We start from the raw sequence: 27,249 nt of genomic DNA, 5'->3' as shown, positions 1-27,249 counted from the left end.
TATTATGATTATGATGATGCTTATTAATAAATATGGCGGAAGGTGAGAGGCCAAAGCTGGGGCCTCGTGAGGGGGCTGACAGCATAGAAGGGGCGGGGCGCGAGTCCTCGCGCTCCCGGAAGTCGGCCATTTTCCCGCCCCCGCTCGCCCCTCGTGGGCCCCTCCAGCGCGCGTGCGCAGTGCGGCGGTGGTGGCGTTGGCTTGGGCCTCCTCCTCCTCCTCCTCCTCCTCCATCATCTCCCGGCATCCTCCGCGCGGCGCTGAGAGCAGGACCGGGCCCGGGGCACGACTGGGCCCAGGGCAAGGCAAGGCAGGGCGGCCTTCCCTTCCTCCCTCCCTCCCTCCCTCCCTCCGTCCGTCCGTCCGTCCCCCCTCACCCGCCCCCCCCCATGGCGGACAAGAAGCAGCCCGTCGACCTGGGGCTCCTAGAGGAAGACGACGAGTTCGAGGAGTTCCCCGCCGAAGGTGAGCGCCGCAGGCCTGTCTGTCTGTCTATGTGTGTGTAGATATGGTGGGGGAGGGAGGGTCTCCCCGGGCCTCCTCCTTCCCCCGGCCCCCTCCCCAACTCCTCTTCCTCCCCCCTTTCGTCCTCCCCCCTTGACTTCTCCACTGTCCCCATTTTCCTCCTCCCCAACCCTTATCTTTTTCATCCCTTACCCTCTTTTCCCCCTTCCCCTTTTCCTCCTTCCCCTGCCCCCTTTCCTCCTTCCCCTGCCCCCTTTCCTCCTTCCCCTGCCTCCCCTTTCCTCTTTCCCCTGCCTCCCCTTTCCTCTTTCACCTGCCTCCCCTTTCCTCTTTCACCTGCCTCCCCTTTCCTCTTTCACCTGCCTCCCCTTTCCTCTTTCCCCTGCCTCCCCTTTCCTCTTTCCCCTGCCTCCCCTTTCCTCTTTCCCCTGCCTCCCCTTTCCTCTTTCACCTGCCTCCCCTTTCCTCTTTCACCTGCCTCCCCTTTCCTCTTTCACCTGCCTCCCCTTTCCTCTTTCACCTGCCTCCCCTTTCCTCTTTCACCTGCCTCCCCTTTCCTCTTTCCCCTGCCTCCCCTTTCCTCTTTCACCTGCCTCCCCCTTTCCTCTTTCACCTGCCTCCCCTTTCCTCTTTCACCTGCCTCCCCTTTCCTCTTTCACCTGCCTCCCCTTTCCTCTTTCACCTGCCTCCCCTTTCCTCTTTCACCTGCCTCCCCTTTCCTCTTTCCCCTGCCTCCCCTTTCCTCTTTCACCTGCCTCCCCTTTCCTCTTTCACCTGCCTCCCCTTTCCTCTTTCACCTGCCTCCCCTTTCCTCTTTCACCTGCCTCCCCTTTCCTCTTTCACCTGCCTCCCCTTTCCTCTTTCACCTGCCTCCCCTTTCCTCTTTCACCTGCCTCCCCTTTCCTCTTTCACCTGCCTCCCCTTTCCTCTTTCACCTGCCTCCCCTTTCCTCTTTCACCTGCCTCCCCTTTCCTCTTTCACCTGCCTCCCCTTTCCTCTTTCACCTGCCTCCCCTTTCCTCTTTCACCTGCCTCCCCTTTCCTCTTTCACCTGCCTCCCCTTTCCTCTTTCACCTGCCTCCCCTTTCCTCTTTCACCTGCCTCCCCTTTCCTCTTTCACCTGCCTCCCCTTTCCTCTTTCACCTGCCTCCCCTTTCCTCTTTCACCTGCCTCCCCTTTCCTCTTTCACCTGCCTCCCCTTTCCTCTTTCACCTGCCTCCCCTTTCCTCTTTCACCTGCCTCCCCTTTCCTCTTTCACCTGCCTCCCCTTTCCTCTTTCACCTGCCTCCCCTTTCCTCTTTCACCTGCCTCCCCTTTCCTCTTTCACCTGCCCCCCTTTTCCTCTTTCACCTGCCCCCCTTTTCCTCTTTCACCTGCCCCCCTTTTCCTCTTTCACCTGCCCCCCTTTCCTCTTTCACCTGCCCCCCCTTTCCTCTTTCACCTGCCCCCCCTTTCCTCCTTCACCTGCCCCCCTTTTCCTCCTTCACCTGCCCCCCTTTTTCCTCCTCCCCCTGTCCCCCTTTTTCCTCCTCCCCCCCCGCCCCCCTTTTTCCTCCTCCCCCTGCCCCCCTTTTTCCTCCTCCCCCTGCCCCCTTTTCCTCCTCCCCCTGCCCCCTCTTCTTTCTTCCCCTACACCTCTATTCCTTCTTCCCTTACCCCTCTATTCCTTCTTCCCCTGCCCCCTTTTCCTTCTTCCCCTGCCCCCTTTTCCTTCTTCCCCTGCCCCCTTTTCCTTCTTCCCCTGCCCCCTTTTTCTCCTTCCCCTGCCCCCTTTTTCTCCTTCTCCTGCCCCCCTTTTTCTCCTCCCCCTGCCCCCTTTTCCTCCTTCCCCTGCCCCCCTTTTCCTCCTTCCCCTGCCCCCTTTTCCTCCTTCCCCTGCCCCCCCTTTTCCTCCTTCCCCTGCCCCCTTTTCCTCCTTCCCCTGCCCCCCTTTTCCTCCTTCTCCTGCCCCCCCTTTTCCTCCTCCATCCCTCTTTCCTTCCCCTACCCCCTCTTCTCCTCCTCCCCTTACTCCTTTCTCCTCCTTCCCTTACCCGCTTCTTAATAATAATAGTAACATTTGTTAAGCACTTACTATGTGCCAAGCCCTGTTCTAAGCGCTGGGGAGGATACAAGGTGATCAGGTTGTCCCACAGGGGGCTCACAGTGTTAATCCCCATTTTATAGATGAGGTAACCGAGGCAAAGAGAAGTGAGCTGACTTGCCCAAAGTCACACAGCTGACAAGTGGTGGAGCTGGGATTAGAACCCGTGACCTCTGACTCCCAAGCCTGTGCTCTTTCCACTGAGCTACATAATAAAAATAATAATAATAATTATGGTATTTGTTAAGCACTCAACTAGGTGCTAGGCATTGTAATAAGCACTGGGGCACTGTACTAAGCTCTTCTCTTTCCCTTGTTCCCTCTTCTCTCTCTGCACCCCTCTTAATAATAATAATAATAATAATAATGGCATTTATTAAGCTACTATGTGCAAAGCACCCCTGCCCCCCTCATTCCCCCCCTTCCCCTCCTCCTCTCCCCAACCCCCTCTTCACTTTGTGACCTCCCCTCACATTTATGCTATTTAGCAGGGGTGTCAAGTGTGACATGGTTTCCCACGATTGACCTGGTTGAAGCAGCGTGTCTTAGTGGAAAAGAGCCCCGGCCTGGGAGTCAGAGGTCGTGGGTTCTAATCCCGGCTCCGCTACTCATCAGCTGTGTGACTTTGGGCAAGTCACTTCACTTCTCTGGGCCTCAATTCCCTCATCTGTCAAAGGAGGATTAAGACTGTGAGGCCCACGCGGGACAACCTGATCACCTTGTAACCTCCCTAGTGCTTAAAACAGTGCTTTGCACATAGGAAGCGCTTAATAAATGCCATTATTACTATTGGCAAGCAGCGTGGCTCAATGGAAAGAACCTGGGTTTGGGAGTCAAGGTCATGGGTTCTAACGCCGGCTCCACCGCTTGTCAACTGTATGACTTAGGGCAAGTCACTTCACTTCTCTGTGCCTCAGTTCCCTCATCTGTAAAGTGGGGATTAAGACTGTGAGCCCCATGTGGGACAACCTGATCATCTTGCATCCCCCCCAGCGCTTAGAGCAGTGCTTTGCACATAGGAAGGGCTTAAATACCACTGTTATTATTATTATTGCTCCTGCTTAGACTGTAAGCTTGTTGTGGGCAGGGAATATATCTGCTTATTGTATTGTTCTCTCTCCAGAGCTTAGTACAGTGCTCTGAACATAGTAAAAGCCCTCAATAAATACCATTGGTTGATTGATAGGGGCACCGGGAAGGGAATCAGGGAGGAGCAGCTCAAAAGCCCTTTTTTAGGTTGTTCGAACTGGTTTATTTTATTTTGTTGGTATGTTTGGTTCTGTTCTCTGTCTCCCCCTTTTAGACTGTGAGCCCACTGTTGGGTAGGGACTGTCTCTATGTGATGCCAATTTGTACTTCCCAAGCGCTTAGTACAGTGCTCTGCACATAGTAAGCGCTCAATAAATACGATTGATTGATTGATTGATTGGTTTGATTTCCGACTGTGAGTTGGTTTGCTGGCTCAGTGAACTCTCCATGCTGCAGTCCCAGGCATTTAGACCCAAAATGATCCTGAATAGTGGATAGTATTTCTGTGGGAGGCAGTGAGGTGCAGTGGAGAGAGCCTGGGCCTGGGAGTATAGAGGCTTGTTTCCCCCAAATAACCTCTCTGAGGCTCAACTTCCTTGATGGTAAAATAGAGAGTCAGTCAGTCAATTTAAAAAAAAAGATGGTTTTCGTTAATCACTTTCTATGTGCCAAGCACCGTGATCTAAGTGCTGGAATAGTTACCAAGTAATCAGGTTGGACACAGCCCCTGTCCCACACGGGACTCATATTCGTAATCCCTTCTAGACTGTGAGCCCGCTGTTGGGTAGGGACCGTCTCTATATATTGCCGATTTGTACTTCCCAAGCGCTTAGTACAGTGCTCTGTACACAGTAAGCGCTCAATAAATACGATTGATGATGATGATGATGATGATGGGACTTATATTCGTAATCCTGTCTAGACTGTGAGCCCGCTGTTGGGTAGGGACCGTCTCTATATATTGCCGATTTGTACTTCCCAAGCGCTTAGTACAGTGCTCTGCACACAGTAAGCACTCAATAAATACGATTAAAGGAATGAATGAATCTCCATTTTCATCCCCGCTGTCGTAATCCCCATTGATACAAATCAGTGGTATTAATCGAGTGCTTGCTGCATGCAGAGGACTGTACTGAGTGATTGGGAGAGTATATTACAATGCATTTGGGGGGTTTTACGGTATTTATTGAACGCTTATTAGGTGTCAGGCCCTCTACTAAGTGCTGAGGTAGGTGTAAGTGCTTAGAACAGTGCTTTGCACATAGTAAGTGCTTAATAAATGCCTTCATCATTATTATTATTACAAGCTGATGAAGGTGGACCTAGTCTTTGTCCCACATGAGGCTCACAGTCTCAGCCCCCATTTTACAGATGAGGGAACCGAGGCCCAGAGAGGTGGGGTGACTTGCCCAAGGCCGCCCAGCAGGTAAGTGGCGGAGCAGCGATAGCTCTCGGGTCCGTGCTCTATTCACTAGGCCACGCTGCGTCTCTGGGGTGGTAGACACAATCCCTGCCCAAATGGAGCTTAGAACAGTGCTTTGCACATAGTAAGCGCTTAATAAATGCCATCACTATTATTATTACAAGCTGATGAGGGAGGATCTAGTCTCTGTCCCACATGAGGCTCACAGTCTCAACCCCCATTTTACAGATGAGGGAACCGAGGCCCAGAGAAGTGGGGTGACTTGCCCAAGGCCGCCCTGTATATATGTTTGTACATATTTATTACTCTGTTTATTTACTTTACTTGTACATATCTATTCTATTTATTTTATTTTGTTAGTATGTTTGGTTTTGTTCTCCGTCTCCCCCTTTTAGACTGTGAGCCCACTGTTGCGTAGGGACTGTCTCTATATGTTGCCAACTTGTACTTCCCAAGCGCTTAGTCCAGTGCTCTGCCCTCAGTAAGCGCTCAATAAATACGATTGATGATGATGATGATGATGATGAGGTAAGTGGCGGAGCAGCGATAGCTCTCGGGTCCGTGCTCTATCCACTAGGCCACGCTGCTTCTCTGGGGTGGTAGACATAATCCCTGCCCAAATGGAGCTTATAGTCTAGAAGGGGAGCGGATATTAAAATAATTTACAATTAGGGGAAGAGCAGGGTGTAAGGATCTGGACCCAAGTCCTGAGGGGGTTGGGGGACAGGTCCAAGAAGCAGCGTGGCTCGGTGGAAAGAGCCCGGACTTGGGAGTCAGAGGTCGTGGGTTCTCCTCCCAGCTCCGCCAGTTGTCAGCTGTGTGACTTTGGACAAGTCACTTCACTTCTCTGGGTCTCAGTGACCTCATCTGGAAAATGGGGATAATAATAATAATGTTGGTATTTGTTAAGCGCTTACTATGTGCCAAGCACTGTTCTAAGCGCCGGGGTAGATACAAGGTAATCAGGTTGTCCCAAGTGGGACTCACAATCTTCATCCCCATTTTCCAGGTGAGGTAACTGAGGCCCAGAGAAATTAAGCGGCTTGCCCAAGGTCACACAACAGGCAAGTGGCAGAGCTGGGGTTAGAACCCATGACCTCCGACTCCTAAGCGCCGGCTCTTTCCACTAAGCCACACTGTGATGAAGACTGTGAGCCCCACGTGGGACAACCTGATCACCCTGTATCCGCCCCAGCGCTTAGAACAGTGCTTTGCACATAGTAAGCGCTTAACAAATCCCACCATCGTCATCCAAGAGCCTGGGTCACTTGGAGAGGAGACTGGGCAGGATGCAGGAAAGGAAGGGTTAGTCTGGGAAGCCGTCTTGGAGAAAATGCGACTGACAGTTCATTGTGGGCACTATGGTATTCTCCCAACGGTCAAAATGGTCAGAACAAATAGAATTAAAGCTATATGCACAAATAAATAAATAGAATAATAAATACATATATACACACAGTAAGCGCTCAATAAATGCCTCTGATATGGCTAAGTGCTGGAGCTCTGTGCTGTTAAAGACGACCCTGGGCAGGAGATGGAGGTAGATTGAACCCATATATCGTTTTCCCGACAATAAAATTTTGCACATATTCAGATCTTGTCGCCCCCAGGGAACGGATCCAGATGATCCAGAGATGTACTAAGAAGAAGTCTTTCTTCCTTTGGTATTTGTTAAGCGCTTACTAGGCACTGTACTAAGCGCCGAGGCAAGCTAATCCGGTTGGACGCGGTCCGTGTCCCCCCTGGAGCCGATGATCTGAATCCCCCATTTTTCCAGATGAGGGAACAGGGAAGCGAAGTGACCGGCCCAGGGTCAGGCGCAGCAGACAGGGGGCGGAGGCGGGATTAGAACCCAGACCTTCCGATTCCCCAGCCGGGCCTTGTCCAACCAGCCTCGCTGCCTCCCGTTCCACAGCAGCAACTCCTTTCCGACCTCAGTGGCCGCTACTCTTGGATGGCACGCGGGCGGTCTTCCTCTTATAGACGTGACCGATTTCCCCTCCGGATCAATCAATCAATCAATCGTATTTATTGAGCGCTTACTATGTGCAGAGCACTGTACTAAGCGCTTGGATCAGAGAAGCCAACGCCGCGGCCTGCAGCACCTCCGCCGGTTTCTGGACCCAGACCCCCCCCCCCCCCCGCCCCGGATCAGTACAGTGCTCTGCACACAGTAAGCGCTCAATAAATACGATTGATTAAGTACCACCCCTGAGCCCGGCCCACGTTCCCCAGCGGACGGGCCCCCTTCAGCTGTCCCCCGGTGCCGGGGCTAATAATAACAGTGAAGGATCCAGCGCTTAGAACAGTGCTTTGCACAGAGTAAGTGCTTAATAAATGCCGTTATTATTATTATTATTAAGCGCTTAGTAAGTGTACTGTTCTAAGCGCCGGGGAGGTTACAAGGTGATCAGGTTGTCCCACGGGGGGCTCACAGTCTTCATCCCCATTTGACGGGTGAGGTCACTGAGAGAGGTGAAGTGACTTGCCCACGGTCACCCAGCTGACAAGTGGCAGAGGCGGGATTCGAACCCACGACCTCGGACTCCAAAGCCCGGGATCTTTTCCACTGAGCCACGCTGCTTCTCTAAATGGGCGTAGTTGGGTAGGCCCCAGCCTTGGCCTTCCCTTCCTCCTGGGGAATGGGGACTCCGGGCCTTCCTCTGCCACTGCTGCCTCCAATCAGGTTGACTTACTGAGCGCTTAGGGCGTCTAAGTGCTTAGTACAGTGCTCTGCACACAGTAAGCGCTCAATAATAATAATTGTAATGATGGCTTACTGTGTGTGAAGCACTGTTCTAAGCGCTGGGGGGGATACATGTGGGGCTCACAGTCTTCATCCCCATGTTACAGATGAGGTCACTGAGGCTCAGAGAAGTAAGCGACTTGGCCAAGGTCACACAGCAGACAAGCAGTGGAGCCGGGATTGGAACCCATGACCTTCGGACACTCAGGCCCGGGCTCCAGCTGCTACACCGTGCCGCTTCTCCAGAAGTGGTGGCGGGTCGTCTATACCCACACAGGCATTCATTCGTTCAGTCGTATTTATTGAGCGCTTACTGTGGGCGGAGCACTGTACTAAACGCTCGGGAAGTACAAATCGGCAGCACATAGAGACGGTCCCTACCCAACAGCGGGCTCACAGTCAAGAAGCAGAGAGAAGCAGCGTGGCTCAGTGGAAAGAGCCCGGGCTTTGGAGTCAGAGGTCATGGGTTCAAATCCCGGCTCCGCCAGTTGTCAGCTGGGTGACTTTGGGCAAGTTACTTAACTTCTGTGGGCCTCAGTTCCCTCGTCTGTAAAATGGGGGTTAAGGCTGTGAGCCCCCCGTGGGACAACCTGATCACCTTGTAACCTTCCCAGCGCTTAGAACGGTGCTTTGCACATAGTAAGCGCTTAATAAATGCCATTATTATTATTATTATTATTAAAGAGCACGGGCTTTGGAGTCATGGGTTCAAATCCCAGCTCCACCAATTGTCAGCTGTGTGACTTTGGGCAAGTCACTGCTCTGTGCCTCAGTGACCTCATCTGTCAAATGGGGATTAAGGCTGTGAGCCCCCCGTGGGACAACCTGATCCCCTTTAACCTCCCCGGTGCTTAGAACGGTGCTTTGCACGTAGTAAGCGCTTAATAAATGCGATCATCGTTATTAGAAGGGGGACACAGACAACAAAACAAGGCGCTGCCGCCGCCCGAGGGAGGGGGCCCAGGCAGGCCCGTCGGGACCCCCGGACTTTTAGACTGTGAGCCCACTGTTGGGTAGGGACCGTCTCTATATGTTGCCAACTTGGACTTCCCAAGCGCTTAGTACAGTGCTCTGCACACAGTAAGCGCTCAATAAATACGATTGATTGATTGATTGATCGACTGGCGCCCGCCTGAAGCCGTTTCCCCCGCCTCCGAAACTCCGCGGCCGCGGGTTCCCGGGAGCGGCGTCCGACTTGAGAGAAACCCGGCGGGGGGATCGCAGCGTGGCTCGATGGAAAGGGACCGGGCTTCGGAGTCCGAGGTCGTGGGTTCAAATCCCGGCTCCGCCAGCTGTCAGCTGGGTGACTTCGGGCAAGTCACTTCTCTGGGCCTCAGTTCCCTCACCTGGAAAATGGGGATTAAGACCGTGAGCCCCGCCGTGGGACAACCCGATCACCTTGTAACCTCCCCGGCGCTTAGAACAGTGCTTTGCACGTAGTAAGCGCTTTAACCAATGCCATTATTATTATTATTATTATTATTACTTTCAGAGCCGTTGGGGCGGACGGGCTGCTCAGAGCGATTCAGGTGGGCTGAGAACGGGTGGACCCCCGTGACTCCAAGCGGGCTGGGCCAGAGCGGCTAGTACATCGGAGCGGCTAGTACTTTTAGACTGTGAACCCACTTTTAGACTGTGAGCCCACTCTTTTAGACTGTGAGCCCACTGTTGGGTCGGGACCGTCTCTATCTGTTGCCAGTTTGTCCTTCCCAAGCGCTTAGTACAGTGCTGTGCACATAGTAAGCGCTCAATAAATACGATTGATGATGACGATCGGAGGTGGATTGGGGAAGAAGTCATTTGAAAAATTCTCCCCGTCCGGAAATGAGGCTTTTTCACACTTCGGTGTCAAGGTGGTGCTTTGGAGAGGGAGGGGAAGCACGCGAGCCTTTGCTATTTCAGAGTTTGGAAGCGCTTAGTACAGTGCTCTGCACATAGTAAGCGCTCAATAAATACGATTGATTATGATGATGTCATTCCCCTGGACAAGTGTGAACGGTGCCAAATTTCTTTTGGGGGGTCGGGGCGGGTGGAACCTTGAAGAATTCTGAATTGCCCGAACGTTATGTATTAGACGTCTGTTCCTGCTTTATTTCCTAAACTGACTCCTTAAGACGTGCGTCTTGGGGCGGGGAGGCGGACACATCTGAAGATGGACACGCCAAAGTCGGGGCAGCTGTGGCCGCTTAAAGGATTAAACCCGAGTCTCTCCGAACATCATCATCATCATCAATCGTATTTATTGAGCGCTTACTATGTGCCGAGCACTGGACTAAGCGCTTGGGAAGTACAAATTGGCAACATATAGAGACGGTCCCTATCCAACGGTGGGCTCACAGTCTAACGTCGGAGGGCAGAGAGTACATCGCAGGAGGGGCTGTGAGGTCGTCCGGGGGGCAGCGTGTGTCGTGGTAGGGGGGGTTGAGGCTGTCGGGGTCCGGTGTCCCTCGCGTTGGGGGTGTCAACCTGTCAGAGTGCAGCATAATAATAATAATGTTGGCATTTGTTAAGCGCTTACTATGTGCAAAGCACTGTTCTAAGCGCTGGGGGGGGGATATAAAGAGATCAGGTTGTCCCGTGTGGGGTTCACAGTCTTCATCCCCATTTTCCAGATAAGGTAACTGAGGCTCAGAGAAGCGAAGTGACTTGCCCAAGGTCACACAGCAGATAGGTGGTGGAGCCGGGATTCGAACCCATGACCTCTGACTCCAAAGCCCGTGCTCTTTCCACTGAGCCACGGAGCCGGGATTCGAACCCATGACCTCTGACTCCAAAGCCCGGGCTCTTTCCACTGAGCCACGGAGCCGGGGTTCAAACCCATGACCCCTGACTCCAAAGCCCGTGCTCTTTCCACGGAGCCGGGATTCGAACCCATGACCTCTGACTCCAAAGCCCAGGCTCTTTCCACTGAGCCACGGAGCCGGGGTTCGAACCCATGACCTCTGACTCCAAAGCCCGTGCGCTTTCCACTGAGCCACAGAGCCGGGATTCGAACCCATGACCTCCGACTCCAAAGCCCGTGCTCTTTCCACGGAGCCGGGATTCGAACCCATGACCTCTGACTCCAAAGCCCGGGCTCTTTCCACTGAGCCACGGAGCTGGGATTCGAACCCATGACCTCTGACTCCAAAACCCATGCTCTTTCCACGGAGCCGGGGTTCGAACCCATGACCTCTGACTCCAAAGCCCGTGCTCTTTCCACTGAGCCACGCAGCATCATCATCAATCGTATTGAGCGCTCACTGTGTGCAGAGCACCGTACTAAGCGCTTGGGAAGTTGTGGCGGGAGGCATTTAGGCCTCTGGCCCAAGGAGACTCTTAAGTGACTAATGCTAATTATAATAACATTTATTAAGCGCTTTCTATTTGCTAAGCACTGTTCTGAGCGCTGGGGAGGTTACAAGGTGATCAGGTTGTCCCACGGGGGCGTTCACAGTCTTCATCCCCCATTTTCCAGATGAGGTAACTGAGGCTCAGAGAGGTGACTTGCCCAAAGTCACACAGCTGGCAATTGGCAGAGTCGGGATTTGAACCCATGACCTCTGACTCCAAAGCCCGTGCTCTCTCCACTGAGCCACGCTGCTTGCTAATTCCAACTTGTACTCCCCAAGCGCTTAGTACAGTGCTCCGTACATAGTAAGCGCTCAATAAATACGATTGAATGAATGAATGAATGGTGTATCATTCATCCATTCAGTCGTATTTATTGAGCGCTTACTGTGTGCGGAGCACTGTACTAAGCACTTGGCACTGTACTAATACTGTCCCAACTGCTAAGAACAGTGCTCTGCACTTGATATGCACTCAGGATTTGAGTCCATAATAATAATAATTGGGGTAATAATAATAATGATGATGGTATTTGTTAAGCGCTTACTATGTGCGAAGCACTGTTCTAAGCGCTGGGGGATACAGGGCGATCAGGTTGTCCCACGTGGGGCTCACAGTCTTAATCCCCAATTTTATTCATTCAATCGTATTTATTGAGCGCTTACTGTGTGCAGAGGGAACTTGAGGGAACTGAGGCCCAGAGAAGTGAAGTGACTTGCCCAAAGTCACACAGCTGACAAGTGGCAGAGCCGGGATTAGAACCCATGACCTCTGACTCCCAAGCTCGGGCTCTTTCCACAGGGCCTCGCTGCTTCTCTATTTGCCAAAGTATTTGACAAATGCTGGCTTAGTCCTGGCCTGGGAATCAGAAAGACCTGGGTTCTAATTCCAGCTCTGCCTCTTGTAGCCGTGTGACTTTGGGCAAGTCGCTTCGCTTCCCTGTGCCTCAGTTCCCTCATCTGGAAAATGGGGATTAAGACTGCGAGCCCCTGACTTGGGACAACCTAATAACCTTGTATCTCTACCTGTGTCCCAGCTCCGCCAGTTGTCAGCTGTGTGACTTTGGGCGAGTCGCTTAACTTCTCTGGGCCTCAGTTCCCTCATCTGTAAAATGGGGATTAAGACTGTGAGCCTCACATGGGACAACCTGATCACCCTGTAACCTCCCCAGCGCTTAAAACAGTGCTTTGCACGTAGTAAGTGCTTAATAAATGCCATTATTATTATTATTATTATTATAGATACTCGTGTATATGTTTGTAGGTATTAATTACTCTATTTTATTTGTACATATTTATTCTATTTTATTCTGTTAATATGTTCTGTTCTGTCTCCCCCTTCTAGACTGTGAGCCCACTGTTGAATAGGGACCGCCTCTCTATGTTGCCAACTTATAATAATAATAATGGCATTTATTAAGCGCTTACTATGTGCAGAGCACTGTTCTAAGCGCTGGGGAATTTACAAGGTGATCAGGTTGCCCCACGTGGGGCTCACAGTCGTAATCCCCATTTTACAGATGAGGTCACTGAGGCCCAGAGAAGTTAAGCGACTTGCCCCAAGTCACACAGCTGACGAGTGGGGGAGCCGGGATTTGAGCCCATGACCTCTGACTGTACTGAACTGACTGAACCTGTACTTCCCAAGTGCTTAGTGCTCTGCACACAGTAAGCGCTCAGTAAATACGATTGAATGAATGAATGAATCCTCCATGAATGAAGGCCTCCAGGAGGCCTTCCCAGACTGAGCCCCTTCCTTCCTCTCCCCCTCGTCCCTCTCTCCATCCCCCCATCTTACCTCATTCCCTTCCCCACAGCACCTGTATATATGTATATATGTTTGTACATATTTATTACTCTGTTTATTTTATTTGTACATATCTATTCTATTAATTTTATTTTGTTAGTATGTTTGGTTTGTTCTCTGTCTCCCCCTTTTACACTGTGAGCCCACCGTTGGATAGGGACTGTCTCTCTATGTTGCCAATTTGTACTTCCCAAGCGCTTAGTACAGTGCTCTGCACATAGTAAGCGCTCAATAAATACGATTGATGATGATGATGATGATGAATGTACCCCAGCACTTAGAACAGTGCTTGGCACATAGTAAGCACTTAAGCCTCTGACTGTACTGAACTGAACTGACTGAACTTGTGCTTCCCAAGTGCTTAGTACAGTGCTCTGCACACAGTAAGCGATCAATAAATGCGATTGAATGAATCCACCCCAGCACTTAGAACAGTGCTTGGCACATAGTAAGCACTTAACAAATTCCATCCAAAAAAAAAAAATAGAACAGAGTCCCGATCCCCACAAGAAGCTTGCAGTCTAGAGGGGCAGGCAGGCATTTAATGTAAATAAATAAGGTTTGAATCTGGGCATAAGCGACATCCCAAGCGGGAAAAGCACCAGCCTCGGAGTCAGGGGACTCTGCCGCGCCGTGCGATTGCTCTGTGACCTTGGGCAAGCCACTTGACTTCTCTGGGCCTCAGTTTCCTCAACTGTAAAATGGGGATTCCATCCCCGTTCTTCCTCTTCGACGCAAGCCTCCTGCGAAACGGGGACTGGGTCCAACCTGGCTACGCTGGGAAGCGGTGTGGCTCAGTGGAAAGAGCCCGGGCTTTGGAGTCAGAGGTCACGGGTTTGAATCCCGACCCCGCCACATGTCTGCTGTGTGATCTTGGGCACTTAACTTCTCTGAGCCTCAGTTACCTCATCGGTAAAATGGGGATTAAGACTGTGAGCCCCACGTGGGGCAGCCTGATTACCCTGTATCCTCCCCAGCGCTTAGAACAGGGCTTTGCACATAGTAAGCGCTTAACAAATGCCAGTTATTATTGTTATTATTATTACCCCAGCGCTCAGACAGTGCCGGACGTATAGTAAGCGCTCAACAAATGCCACAGAAGAAGAATAATAATCATGAATTCATCAGGTTGCTGTCTTGGAGGAAACAATTGTACATGTGTGTGAAGGGCTGGGGAGGGAAGAGTCTAGAGAAGGGAAACAGCATGACCCAGTGGATAAAAACCCGGGCCTGGATTTTCATCTCAGCTCCACCACTAGCTTGCTGGGTGACGTCGGACAAGTCACTTGACTTCTCTGGGCCTCAGTTTCCTCAGCTGCAAGGTGGGGATTCACTCCCTGTTCTCCCCGCCAAATGGGAGAACCCCAAATGGGATGGGGACTGTATCCAAACTCTCTGAATCAATCAATCAAATCGTATTTATTGAGCACTTACTGTGTCCGGGCCTCAGTTTCCTCAACTGCAAGATGGGGATTCAGTCCCTGTTCTCCCGCCAAATGGGAGAACCCCAAATGGGATGGGGACTGTATCCAAACTCTCTGAATCAATCAATCAAATCGTATTTATTGAGCACTTACTGTGTCCGGACCTCAGTTTCCTCAACTGCAAGATGGGGAGTCAGTCCCTGTTCTCCCCACCAAATGGGAGAACCCCAAATGGGATGGGGACTGTATCCAAAAACTCTCTGAATAAATCAATCAATCATATTATTGAGCACTTACTGTGTCCGGGCCTCAGTTTCCTCAACTGCAAGATGCAGATTCAGTCCCTGTTCTCCCGCCAAATGGGATGGGGACTGTATCCAAACTCTCTGAATCAATCAATCAATCGTATTTATTGAGCACTTACAGTGTCCAGACCTCAGTTTCCTCAACTGCAAGTTGGGGAGTCAGTCCCTGTTCTCCCCGCCAAATGGGAGAACCCCAAATGGGATGGGGACTGTATCCAAACCCTCTGAATCAATCAATCAATCGTATTTATTGAGCGCTTACTGTGTCCGGGCCTCAGTTTCCTCAACTGCAAGATGGGGATTCAGTCCCTGTTCTCCCGCCAAATGGGAGAACCCCAAATGGGATGGGGACTGTATCCAAACTCTCTGAATCAATCAATCAATCGTATTTATTGAGCGCTTACTGTGTCCGGGCCTCAGTTTCCTCAACTGCAAGATGCGGATTCAGTCCCTGTTCTCCCACCAAATGGGATGGGGACTGTATCCAAACTCTCTGAATCAATCAATCAGTCGTATTTATTGAGCGCTTACTGTGTCCGGGCCTCAGTTTCCTCAACTGCATGATGGGGATTCAGTCCCTGTTCTCCCCGCCAAATGGGAGAACCCCAAATTGGATGGGGACTGTATCCAAACTCTCTGAATCAATCAATCAGATCGTATTTATTGAGCGCTTACTGTGTCCGGGCCTCAGTTTCCTCAACTGCAAGATGGGGATTCAGTCCCTGTTCTCCCGCCAAATGGGAGAGCCCCAGATGGGATGGGGACTGTATCCAAACTCTCTGAATCAATCAATCATATTTATTGAGCGCTTACTGTGTCCGGGCCTCAGTTTCCTCAACTGCAAGATGGGGATTCAGTCCCTGTTCTCCCGCCAAATGGGATGGGGACTGTATCCAAACTCTCTGAATCAATCAATCAATCATATTTATTGAGCACTTACTGTGTCCGGGCCTCAGTTTCCTCAACTGCAAGATGGGGATTCAGTCCTTGTTCTCCCTGCCAAATGGGAGAACCCCAAATGGGATGGGGACTGTATCCAAACTCTCTGAATCAATCAATCAATCAATCGTATTTATTGAGCGCTTACTGTGTCCGGGCCTCAGTTTCCTCAACTGCAAGATGGGGATTCAGTCCCTGTTCTCCCGCCAAATGGGAGAACCCCAAATGGGATGGGGACTGTATCCATACTCTCTGAATCAATCAATCAATCGTATTTATTGAGCGCTTACTGTGTCCGGGCCTCAGTTTCCTCAGCTGCAAGATGGGGATTCAGTCCCTGTTCTCCCGCCAAATGGGAGAACCCCAAGTGGGATGGGGACTGTATCCAAACCCTCTGAATCAATCAATCATATTTATTGAGCGCTTGCTGTGTGCAGAGCACTGTACTAAGCGCTTGGGAAGTCCAAGTTGGCAACATATGGAGACGGTCCCTACCCAACAGTGGGCTCACAGTCTAGAAGGGGGAGACAGAGAACAAAACCAAACATATTAACAAAATAAAATGAATAGATATGTACAAGTAAAATAGAGTAATAAATATGGGCAAACATATATACATATATATGAATCTACTACCATCATCAATCGTATTTATTGAGCGCTTACTGTGTGCAGAGCACTGTACTAAGCGCTTAGTACCAGAACGATTGCAGATGGAAGTGGGGCGTTGTGGGAGAGATGGTGTCCAGGAAGTCGCTGCGGGTCGGACGCGACACCATAAGACGACAACTCCAGCTCTTGACGCGTAATAGGCACTTAACAAATAGCAAATAAAAAAAAGGGTTACAGGTGAGCATTGGCTGGGGGTGACAGACACTCAGAATTATTTATATATAATATTTATATAATTATTTATATATACTTTTAGACTGAGCCCACTGTTGGGTAGGGACTGTCTCTATGTGATGCCAATTTGTACTTCCCAAGCGCTTAGTACAGTGCTCTGCACATAGTAAGCGCTCAATAAATACGATTGATTGCTTGATTGATTTATATTAGAGTCCGTCTCCCCCTCTAGACGGTAAGCTCCTTGAGGGCAGGGAATGTGTCTGTTCTATTGTTAGATGAATTACAGGTACGGACAGAAGCCAAAATTCCCTCCTGGTCTCTGTGTTTCAGTTACTTGTACAATTGCGTGGCTTATTGGGTGTATTCACCCAGCACCCTAGACTGCAATCTCTCTGTGGGCAGGGAACATGCCTAGAAACTCGGTTGTCTTCCAAGCGCTTAGTAGAGCGCTCTGCACCCTGTAAGCGCTCAGTAAATTGATGATGATGGTGATGATTGGTTTATACATATATAAACCAGTATATGTATATATGTATACATATGTATATGCATATACATATATAAACCAATATATGTATATATGTATACATATGTATATGTATATACATGTATATATACATGTATACATGTATATACATGTATATACATATATGTATATATGTTTGTACATATTTATTACTCTATTTATTCTACTTGTCCATATCTATTCTATTTATTTTATTTTGTTAGTATGTTTGGTTTTGTTCTCTGTCTCCCCCTTTTAGACTGTGAGCCCACTGTTGGGTAGGGACTGCCTCTATATGTTGCCAATTTGTACTTCCCAAGCGCTTAGTACAGTGCTCTGCACATAGTAAGCGCTCAATAAATACGATTGATGATGATGATGGTCCTCTCCCAAATGCTTGGTAATTACAGTGCCCTGCACACAGTAAGCGCTCAGTAAATACGATCGATACAGGAGAGAGTGGGGGAGACACCCCACGGAAAGAGAGGGGAAGGGAGCCTGGTTAAGAAGGGTAAGTAAAGATGCCCTGGGAAACACTAGGGAAGCGGTAGAGCCTGGGCCTCAGAAGGACCTGGGTTCTAATCCTGGCTCTGCCACCGGTCTGCTGGGTGACCTGGGGCAAGTCACTTCTCTGGGCCTCGGTTACCTCATCTGTAAAAGCAGGGTGAAGACCGTGAACCCCGCTTGGATCAAGGGCCGTGTCCAACCAGATTAGCTGGGATCTGCCTCAGTGCTTAGTGCAGTGCCTGGCACCTAGTAACAAATCCCATTTTTTAAACAAAGAATGCAGTCATACTTATTGAGTGCTTACCGTATCCAGAGCCCCCTCTCCCATTTCCGGATTTTTCAGTCTCACGGCCTTAATCCCTGTTTTACGGGTGAGGTCGCACAGAGGAGGAAGTGACTTCCTCAAGGTCATCCAGCAGACAAACGGCAGAGCCGGGATTAGAACCCATGTCAATCAATCAATCAATCAATCGTATTTATTGAGCGCTTACTATGTGCAGAGCACTGTGCTAAGCGCTTGGGAAGTACAAATTGGCAACACATAGAGACGGTCCCTACCCAACAGTGGGCTCACAGTCTAACTCCCGGGCCTGGGCTCTATCCACTCGGCCACCCTGCTTTCTCTTGTTGTGGGCAGGGACCTTGCCTGCCAACAACAGAGTTACCTAGTACAGTGCTTAGTTACTTGTTGGTACTCAGTACAGTGCTCTGTATGTAGTAAACGCTCAATAAATACCATTGATTCAGCCCTTACTGGGTGGGGTAATTTGGAGAGTTCAGTAGAGTAGGTAGACTGCATATATGTATATATGTTTGTACATATTTATTACTCTATTTTACTTGTCCATATCTATTCTATTTATTTTATTTTGTTAGCATGTTTGGTTTTGTTCTCTGCCTCCCCCTTTTAGACTGTGAGCCCACTGTTGGGTAGGGACTGTCTCAATATGTTGCCAATTTGTACTTCCCAAGCGCTTAGTACAGTGCTCTGCACATAGTAAGCACTCAATAAATACGATTGATTGATTGATTGCCAACTTGGACTTCCCAAGCGCTTAGTACAGTGCTCTGCACTCAGTAAGCGCTCAATAAATACGATTGATGATGATGAAGATGATGACCGTGCCAATAATGAGCTTCCAGTTTAGGAGTGGGATGCCCTGCGGGGATCTCAGAGAGCCGGGCCCGTGCGGTATTCGTGTGGCTTGGGAAGCGGGAAACGTCGACCTTGGATAATAATAATAATAATTATGGCATTTATTAAGCGCTTACTACGTGCAAAGCACTGTTCTAAGCGCCAGGGGGGTGACAAGGTGATCAGGTTGTCCCACGGGGGGCTCACAGTCTTCATCCCCATTTTCCAGATGAGGGAACTGAGGCCCGGAGAAGTGAAGCGACTTGCCCAAAGTCACCCAGCTGACAGGTGGCGGAGCCGGGATTTGAACCCATGACCTCTGACTCCCAACCCCGGGCTCTTTCCACTGAGCCACGCTGCTTCTCTGGATCCATCCACACAAGATCCCCCGAGCTGTAGGCCTTGACTTGGATTAATCGAAGCGCTGAAATTGTGCTTTTATCCTCAGCGGTAGTCGTCCGCCTCTTCCTCCTCCTCCTCCTCCTCCTCCACGTTTCCAAGCTCTTGGGCTTGTTTCCGACTGGTGTGGCCCTGAGATTTGATTTAAGTACTAATAATAATAATGATGGCATTTATTAAGCGCTTACTATGTGCAGAGCACTGTACTAAGCGCTGATGGGAGTCTGCGCACACTTTCTCCCTCTTTCCCCTCCACCCCCTTTCCCTTGTGTATATTGGTACATATTTATTTCTCTAGCGTATTAATGATGTGTGTACGTATCTATAATTCTCTTTATTCTGATGGTATTGACACCCGTCTACTTGTTTTGCTTTGTTGTCTGTCTCCCCCTTCTAGACCCTGAAGCAGCGTGGCTCAGTGGGAAGTGCCCGGGCTTTGGAGTCACAGGTCATGGGTTCGAATTCTGGCTCTGCCCATTGTCAGCCGGGTGACTTTGGGCAAGTCACTTCTCTGAGCCTCAGTTCCCTCATCTGTAAAATGGGGGTGAAGACTGTGAGCCCCACGTGGGACAACCTAATCACCTTGTAACCTCCCCAGCGCTTAGAACGGTGCTTTGCACATAGTAAGCGCTTAATAAATGTCATCATTATTATTATTATTATTGAATTGTATCTATTGAGCGCTTACTGTGTGCAAAGCGCTGTGCTAAGTGCTTAGTAAAGGGATAGGCATTAGAAGGCTCTCCCTCCTCAAATCGGCCAATCCCTCTTCCCCTGCTTCAAAGCCCTCCTGAAGGCTCACCTCCTCCAAGAGGCCTTCCCAGACTAAGCCCCCCTCTCTTTTAGACTGTGAGCCCACCGTTGGGTAGGGACCGTCTCTCTATGTTGCCAACTTGGACTTCCCAAGCGCTCAGTACAGTGCTCTGCACACAGTAAGCGCTCAATAAATACGATTGATGATGTGAGCCTGCTGTTGGGTAGGGACCATCTCTATCTGTTGCCTAACTGTACTTTCCAAACGCTTAGTACAGTGCTCTGCACACAGTAAGCGTTCAGTAAATACGATTGAATGAGTTCCCTCTACTTAGGAGCCCGGAAGCCCCTTGAAGGGGTCACCGTCTGACTTCATCCCACAAAAAGGGATGTGTAGGGAGGACGGCAGCTCATTTCAGGGTTCGTAGCGTGGGGCACAGCACCGTTCTGGTGATCCTCTTCCTCCCTTCAAGGCCCTGCTGAGAGCTCACCTCCTCCAGGAGGCCTTCCCAGACTGAGCCCCTTCCTTCCTCTCCCCCTCGTCCCCCTCTCCATCCCCCCCATCTTACCTCCTTCCCTTCCCCACAGCACCTGTATATATGTATATATGTTTGTACATATTTTTTACTCTATTTTATTTGTACACGTCTATTCTATTTATTTTGTTAGTATATTTGGTTTTGTTCTCTGTCTCCCCCCTTTAGACTGTGAGCCCGCTGTTGGGTAGGGACTGTCTCTCTATGTTGCCAATTTGTACTTCCCAAGCGCTTACTACAGTGCTCTGCACATAGTAAGCGCTCAATAAATACGATTGATGATGATGATCCCAAAGCCCATTTCTGGTCCAGGATGTCGGGCGTGGGGCCCCCAAACAGCCGTCGGGGACCGTCTCTATATGTTGCCAGTTTGTACCTCCCAAGCGCTTAGTACAGTGCTCTGCACATAGTAAGCGCTCAATAAATGCGATTGATGATGGTGAAGCCCTTGGGTCTCCCCTCTCCCCACCCCTCCGGACCCCGGCCAACGGAAGCCCAGGGTGACCCCGCGGTCCCTTCTTTCAGACTGGGCCGGCTTGGACGAGGATGAGGACGCCCACGTCTGGGAGGACAACTGGGACGACGACAACGTGGAGGACGACTTCTCCAACCAGCTCCGGTACCGGGCGGGCCGGGCGGGGGGACGACACGGGGGGGCAGGGAGAGGTGGGACTGTGAGCCCGCTGCTGGGGAGGGACCGTCTCTCGATGTTGCCAACTTATACTTCCCAAGCGCTTACTACAGTGCTCTGCACCCGGTAAGCGCTCAGTAAATACGGTTGATTGATTGGTGGGAGCGGACGGTCGAGATTTCCTCTGCTCTGAGTTAACTGGGTGCCGGGGGTACCCGCTAACTGAAGGGAGGGCACATAATTCCCCCCTCTCCATCCCCCCGTCTTACCTCCTTCCCTTCCCCACAGCACCTGTATATATGTATATATGGTTGTACATATTTATTACTCTATTTATTTATATTTTACTTGTACATTTCTATCCTACTTATTTTATTTTGTTGGTATGTTTGGTTCTGTTCTCTGTCTCCCCCTTTTAGACTGTGAGCCCACTGTTGGGTAGGGACTGTCTCTGTGTGATGCCAATTTGTACTTCCCAAGCTCTTAGTACAGTGCTCTGCACATAGTAAGCGCTCAATAAATACGATTGATTGATTGATAATTTCTCCAGAACGGAGGGCACCTTTGCCCTGCCAGTGCCCGTCGGCCTTTTCTAATTTGATCCTTCGTAAATTTAAAAATCAATCCCCGTAAGCCTCATCTTTAAGCACAGCAGCTGATCATTCCCCTTGTTTAAAATAAAATGGGGAAAAAAACCCCACGTGCAGTTGAATAGGCAGCTTGTGGGGACTTAGTACGGCGCTGGGCACATAGTAAGCACTTAATAAATGCCCTAACCCTTCTTATTAACTATCAGGACTCCAAGCAAGTGGTATAGTAAGCACTTAATAAATGCCCTAACCCTTCTTATTAACTATCAGGACTCCAAGCAAATGGTATAGTAAGCACTTAATAAATGCCCTAACCCTTCTTAACAACTATCAGGACTCCAAGCAAGTGGTATAGCTCTCTTCCTCCCTTCAAGGCCCTACTGAGAGCTCACCTCCTCCAGGAGGCCTTCCCACACTGAGCCCCTTCCTTCCTATCCCCCTCGTCCCCCTCTCCATCCCCCGCATCTTACCTCCTTCCCTTCCTCACAGCACCTGTATATATGTTTGTACATATTTATTGTTCTATTTATTTATTTATTTATTTTACTTGTACCTATCTATTCTATTTATTTTACTTTGTTAGTATGTTTGGTTTTGTTCTCTGTCTTCCCCTTCTAGACTGTGAGCCCACTGTTGGGTAGGGACTGTCTCTATATGTTGCCAGCTTGTACTTCCCAAGCGCTTAGTCCAGTGCTCTGCACACAGTAAGCGCTCAATAAATACGACTGATTGATTGATTGATTATAGTAAGCACTTAATAAATGCCCTAACCCTTCTTAACAACTATCAGGACTCCAAGCAAGTGGTATAGTAAGCACTTAATAAATGCCCTAACCCTTCTTATTAACTATCAGGACTCCAAGCAAATGGTATAGTAAGCACTTAATAAATGCCCTAACCTTTCTTATTAACTATCAGGACTCCAAGCAAATGGTATAGTAAGCACTTAATAAATGCCCTAACCCTTCTTATTAACTATCAGGACTCCAAGCAAATGGTATAGTAAGCACTTAATAAATGCCCTAACCCTTCTTAACAACTATCAGGACTCCAAACAAGTGGTATAGTAAGCACTTAATAAATGCCCTAACCCTTCTTATTAACTATCAGGACTCCAAGCAAATGGTATAGTAAGCACTTAATAAATGCCCTAACCCTTCTTATTAACTATCAGGACTCCAAGCAAATGGTATAGCTGTCATGTGAGGGCTGTGGTTTAGGCGATTCTACCCTTAATGACGTAAAACTCTTTCTCGCCCTGTCGTCATTCGGGGCTCAGTCAGTCCTATTTATTGAACGCTCACTGTGGGCAGGGCACCGTACCAAGCGCTTGGGAGAGGATAATAGAACAGAATTGGTAGCTCGTAATCTGGCTTGTCGGCCTGTGGTTTAATCAATCAATCAATCAATCGTATTTATTGAGCGCTTACTATGTGCAGAGTACTGTACTAAGTGCTTGGGAAGTACAAATTGGCAACACATAGAGACAGTCCCTACCCAACAGTGGGCTCACAGTCTAAAAGGGGGATTAGGCGATTCTACTCTTAATGATGTAAAACTCTTTCTCGCCCTGTCGTCATTCGGGGCTCGGTCAGTCGGTCCTATTTATTGAACGCTCACTGTGGGCAGAACACTGTACCAATCGCTTGGGAGAGGACAAAAGAACAGAGTTGGTAGCTCGTAAATCTGGCTTGTCCTCGATTAAAATCAGGACAATTTTGGGAAAGGGCTCCTTGCTCACGGAAGTGGGTCTGTTATCCCTAGCGGCTTTCAGCTAGTCAAGCGGAGGTGGCCAAGGAAGCGCCGACCGATGTTTAAGGCTTCGTAAAAATCCTGCAGTCTGATGCCTGTTATTATTTTAGACTGTGAGCCCACTGTTGGGTAGGGACTGTCTCTAGATGTTGCCAACTTGGACTTCCCAAGCGCTTAGTACAGTGCTCTGCACACAGTAAGCGCTCAATAAATACGACTGATGATGACGATGCCTAGGGAAATCCCGGTTTTATTATCCGACCACCCGATTGGCAAGAGCCGCCAATCAGTGGTATTTATTGGGCGCTTACTGCGTGCACCGAACGGTACTTACTAAGTACTTGGGAGAGAGGTATAAAACAGAGTTGGTAGACACGTTCGCTGCCCTCAAGGAGCTTCCAGTCTAGAGGGGGAGACGGACGTGAACATTTAGAGAAGCAGTGTGGCTCCATGGAAAGCCTGTGAGCCCACTGTTGGGTAGGGACCGTCGCTATATGTTGCCACCTTGTACTTCCCAAGCGCTCAGTACAGTGCTCTGCACACAGTAAGCGCTCAATAAATACGATTGAATGAATGAATGAAAGAGCACGGACTTTGGAGTCAGGCCATGGGTTCAAATCCAGGCTCCGCCCATTGTCAGCTGTGTGACTTTGGGCGAGTCACTTAACTTCTCTGTGCTTGTTACCTCATCTGTAAGATGGGGATTAAGACTGTGAGCCCCACGTGGGACAACCTGTTAACCTCCCCAGCGCTTAGAACAGTGCTTTGCACATCATCATCATCAATCGTATTTATTGAGCGCTTCCTATGTGCAGAGCACTGTACTAAGCGCTTGGGAAGTACAAATTGGCAACATATAGAGACAGTCCCTACCCAACAGTGGGCTCACAGTCTAAAAGGGGGAACATAGTAAGCGCTTAATAAATGCCATCATTATAAATGAATTACAGGTACGGACAGAAGCCAAAATTCCCTCCTGGTCTCTGTGTTTCAGTTACTTGTACAATTGCGTGGCTTATTGGGTGTATTCACCCAGCGCCCTAGACTGCAATCTCTCTGTGGGCAGGGAACATGCCTAGAAACTCGGTTGTCTTCCAAGCGCTTAGTAGAGCGCTCTGCACCCTGTAAGCGCTCAGTAAATTGATGATGATGGTGATGATTGGTTTATACATATATAAACCAATATATGTATATACGTATACATATGTATACGTATATACATATATACATATATAAACCAATATATGTATATATGTATACATATGTATATGCATATACGTATATACATATATAAACCAATATATGTATATATGTATACATATGTATATGTATATACATATATAAACCAATATATGTATATATGTATACATATGTATATGTATATACACATATACATATATAAACCAATATATGTATATATGTATACATATGTATATGTATATACATGTATGTATACATGTATATACATGTATATACATATGGATATGCATATATGTATATATGTTTGTACATATTTATTACTCTATTTATTCTACTTGTACATATCTATTCTATTTATTTTATTTTGTTAGTATGTTTGGTTTTGTTCTCTGTCTCCCCCTTTTAGACTGTGAGCCCACCATTGGGTCGGGACTGTCTCTGTATGTTGCCAGTTTGTACTTCCCAAGCGCTTAGTACAGTGCTCTGCACATAGTAAGCGCTCAATAAATGCGATTGATGATGATGATGATGATGATTGGTTATGCGTGACCCAGAGTAGGCGCTCAGTAAGCCCCTTAGTTCCTCAGAGCTAAAGAGGAACTCTCCCTCTCCATCCCCCCATCTTACCTCCTTCCCTTCCTCACAGCACCTGTATATATGTATATATGTTTGTACATGTTTATTACTCTATTTATTTTACTTGTACATATCTATTCTATTTATTTTATTTTGTTAGTATGTTTGGTCTTGTTCTCCGTCTCCCCCTTTTAGACTGCGAGCCCACTGTTGGGTAGGGACTGTCTCTATATGTTGCCAACTTCCCAAGCGCTTAGTCCAGTGCTCTGCACACAGTGAGCGCTCAATAAATGCGATTGATTGATCGATAAAGAGCGTCGGTTCAATTTGCAGTAGCCTCCGTTGGCGTTGACGTGATGTCCGTGTGTTTTAACGCAGGGCCGAATTAGAGAAGCACGGCTACAAGATGGAGACGTCTTAGCCGGGAGAGGATGGAGGAACGGACCCTCTCGAACCGCCGGCCGGAAGCCGGAGGACGAGGCTACGCGATGGAGAGAAAACTTTAAATCTATTTTTGTTTTTACCGAGTAAATAATAAATACTGGAATCGGAACCCTGAGGTTTCGCGTTGAAAAATTCTTCCACTTCCATTTTCAGCCCTCAAGTCCGTCCTGTCCCTTCTGGAGCCTGGGCAGACTTCAGCCTGATAAACTTGGAATAATAGTAACTAAAATAATAATGATGTTGGCATTTGTTAGACTGTGAGCCCACTGTTGGGTAGGGACTGTCTCTATATGTTGCCAATTTGTACTTCCCAAGCACTTAGTACAGAGCTCTGCTCATAGTAAGCGCTCAATAAATACGATTGATGATGATGATGATGATTTGTTAAGCGTTTACTATGTGCCAAGCACTGTTGCAAGTACTGGGGTAATAATAATAATAATGATGGTATTTGTTAAGCGCTTACTATGTGCAAGCACTGGGCAGATACAAGGTGATCAGGTTGTCCCACGGGGGGCTCGCGGTCTTAATCCCCATTTTACAGATGAGGGAACTGAGGCCCAGAGAAGTGAAGTGACTTGCCCAAAGTCACACAGCTTAACAAATACCATCATTAGTAATGAGAAGCAGCGTGGCTCATTGGAAAGAGCCCAGGCTTTGGAGTCAGAGGTCATGGGTTCAAATCCCGGCCCCGCCACTTACCTGTGTGACTTTGGGCAAGTCACTTAACTTCTCTGTGCCTCAGTTCCCTCATCTGTAAAATAGGGATTAAGACTGTGAACCCCACGTGGGACAACCTATTCACCTTGTAACCTCCCCAGCGCTTAGAACAGTGCTTTGCACATAGTAAGCGCTTAACAAATACCATCATTATTATTATTATCATTAAGTGGCGGAGCCAGGATTTGAACCCATGACCTCTGACTCCAAAGCCCGGGCCCTTCCCACTGAGCCACGGGTCGCCCCACGTGGGGTTCACAGACTTCATCTCCATTTTACAGATGAGGTCACTGAGGCCCAGAGAAGTGAAGTGACTTGCCCAAAGTCACCCTGCTGTTAAGTGGCAGGGTGGGGATTAGAACCCACGACCTGTGACTCCCAAGCCTGGGCTCTTTCCACTAAGCCACCATTTGTTAAGCGCTTAATTGTACTCATTTATTCATAAAGTTGTATTTGTTGAGCTCGTACTGTGTGCAGAGCACTGTACTAAGCGCTTATGAAAGCACAACACAATAAGCAGTGACATTCCCTGCCCACAACGAGCTTACAATCTAGAGGGGGTATAATAATAATAACAATGATGGTATATAGTGCAATAATAATAATAATAATAATAATAACAATGATGGTATTTAGTGCTTACTAGTGTGCCAAGCACTGTTCGTATATCATCAATCGCATTTATTGAGCGCTCACTGTGTGCAGAGCACTGGACTAAGCGCTTGGGAAGTCCAAGTTGGCAACATATAGAGACAGTCCCTACCCACCAGTGGGCTCACAGTCTAAAAGGGGGAGACACAGAACAAACCCAAACATACTAACAAAATAAAATAAATAGAATAGATATGTACAAGTAAAATAAATAAATAAATGGAGTAACAAATGTGTACAAACATATATACTATCCCAGCACGTAGTACAGAGCCTAGCACATAGTAAGCACTTAACTAATATCATTTTTTTTAAAAAAAAATCAAGATAGTAAGCGCTTAATAAATGCCATCATTAAGGGATGGAGGCAGGATTACTCTATTCTATTTATTTATTACTCTATTTTACTTGTACATATCTATTCTATTTATTTTTTGTTAGTATGTTTGGTT

At 48.6% G+C, this 27,249-nt stretch overlaps 1 protein-coding gene across 1 annotated transcript; it reads left to right on the top strand.

Annotated features, from left to right (window-relative positions):
- Positions 1–219: 219 nt before the first annotated feature.
- On the top strand, positions 220–25,541 carry SEM1 (SEM1 26S proteasome complex subunit). Its single transcript, XM_038772735.1, has 3 exons — positions 220–465; positions 20,759–20,852; positions 25,361–25,541. Exons 1-3 carry the CDS (start codon positions 390–392, stop codon positions 25,401–25,403), a joined length of 213 nt encoding a protein of 70 aa, XP_038628663.1. The 5' UTR covers positions 220–389; the 3' UTR covers positions 25,404–25,541.
- Positions 25,542–27,249: the final 1,708 nt, after the last annotated feature.

The sequence above is a fragment of the Tachyglossus aculeatus genome, chromosome 2, assembly GCF_015852505.1.
Source record: "Tachyglossus aculeatus isolate mTacAcu1 chromosome 2, mTacAcu1.pri, whole genome shotgun sequence".
Lineage (NCBI taxonomy): Eukaryota > Metazoa > Chordata > Mammalia > Monotremata > Tachyglossidae > Tachyglossus > Tachyglossus aculeatus.
The sequence above is the reverse complement of the archived record's forward strand: the minus strand, read 5'-3'. Positions and strand labels throughout refer to the sequence as shown.

Excerpts from the sequence above, each read along its gene's own strand:
- SEM1 (XM_038772735.1), top strand. The coding sequence starts at position 390 with ATGGCGGACAAGAAGCAGCCCGTCGACCTGGGGCTCCTAGAGGAAGAC. Across the intron at positions 466-20,758 it reads CGAGGAGTTCCCCGCCGAAG|ACTGGGCCGGCTTGGACGAG; the intron begins GTGAGCGCCGCA and ends CCCTTCTTTCAG. Across the intron at positions 20,853-25,360 it reads GACTTCTCCAACCAGCTCCG|GGCCGAATTAGAGAAGCACG; the intron begins GTACCGGGCGGG and ends GTTTTAACGCAG.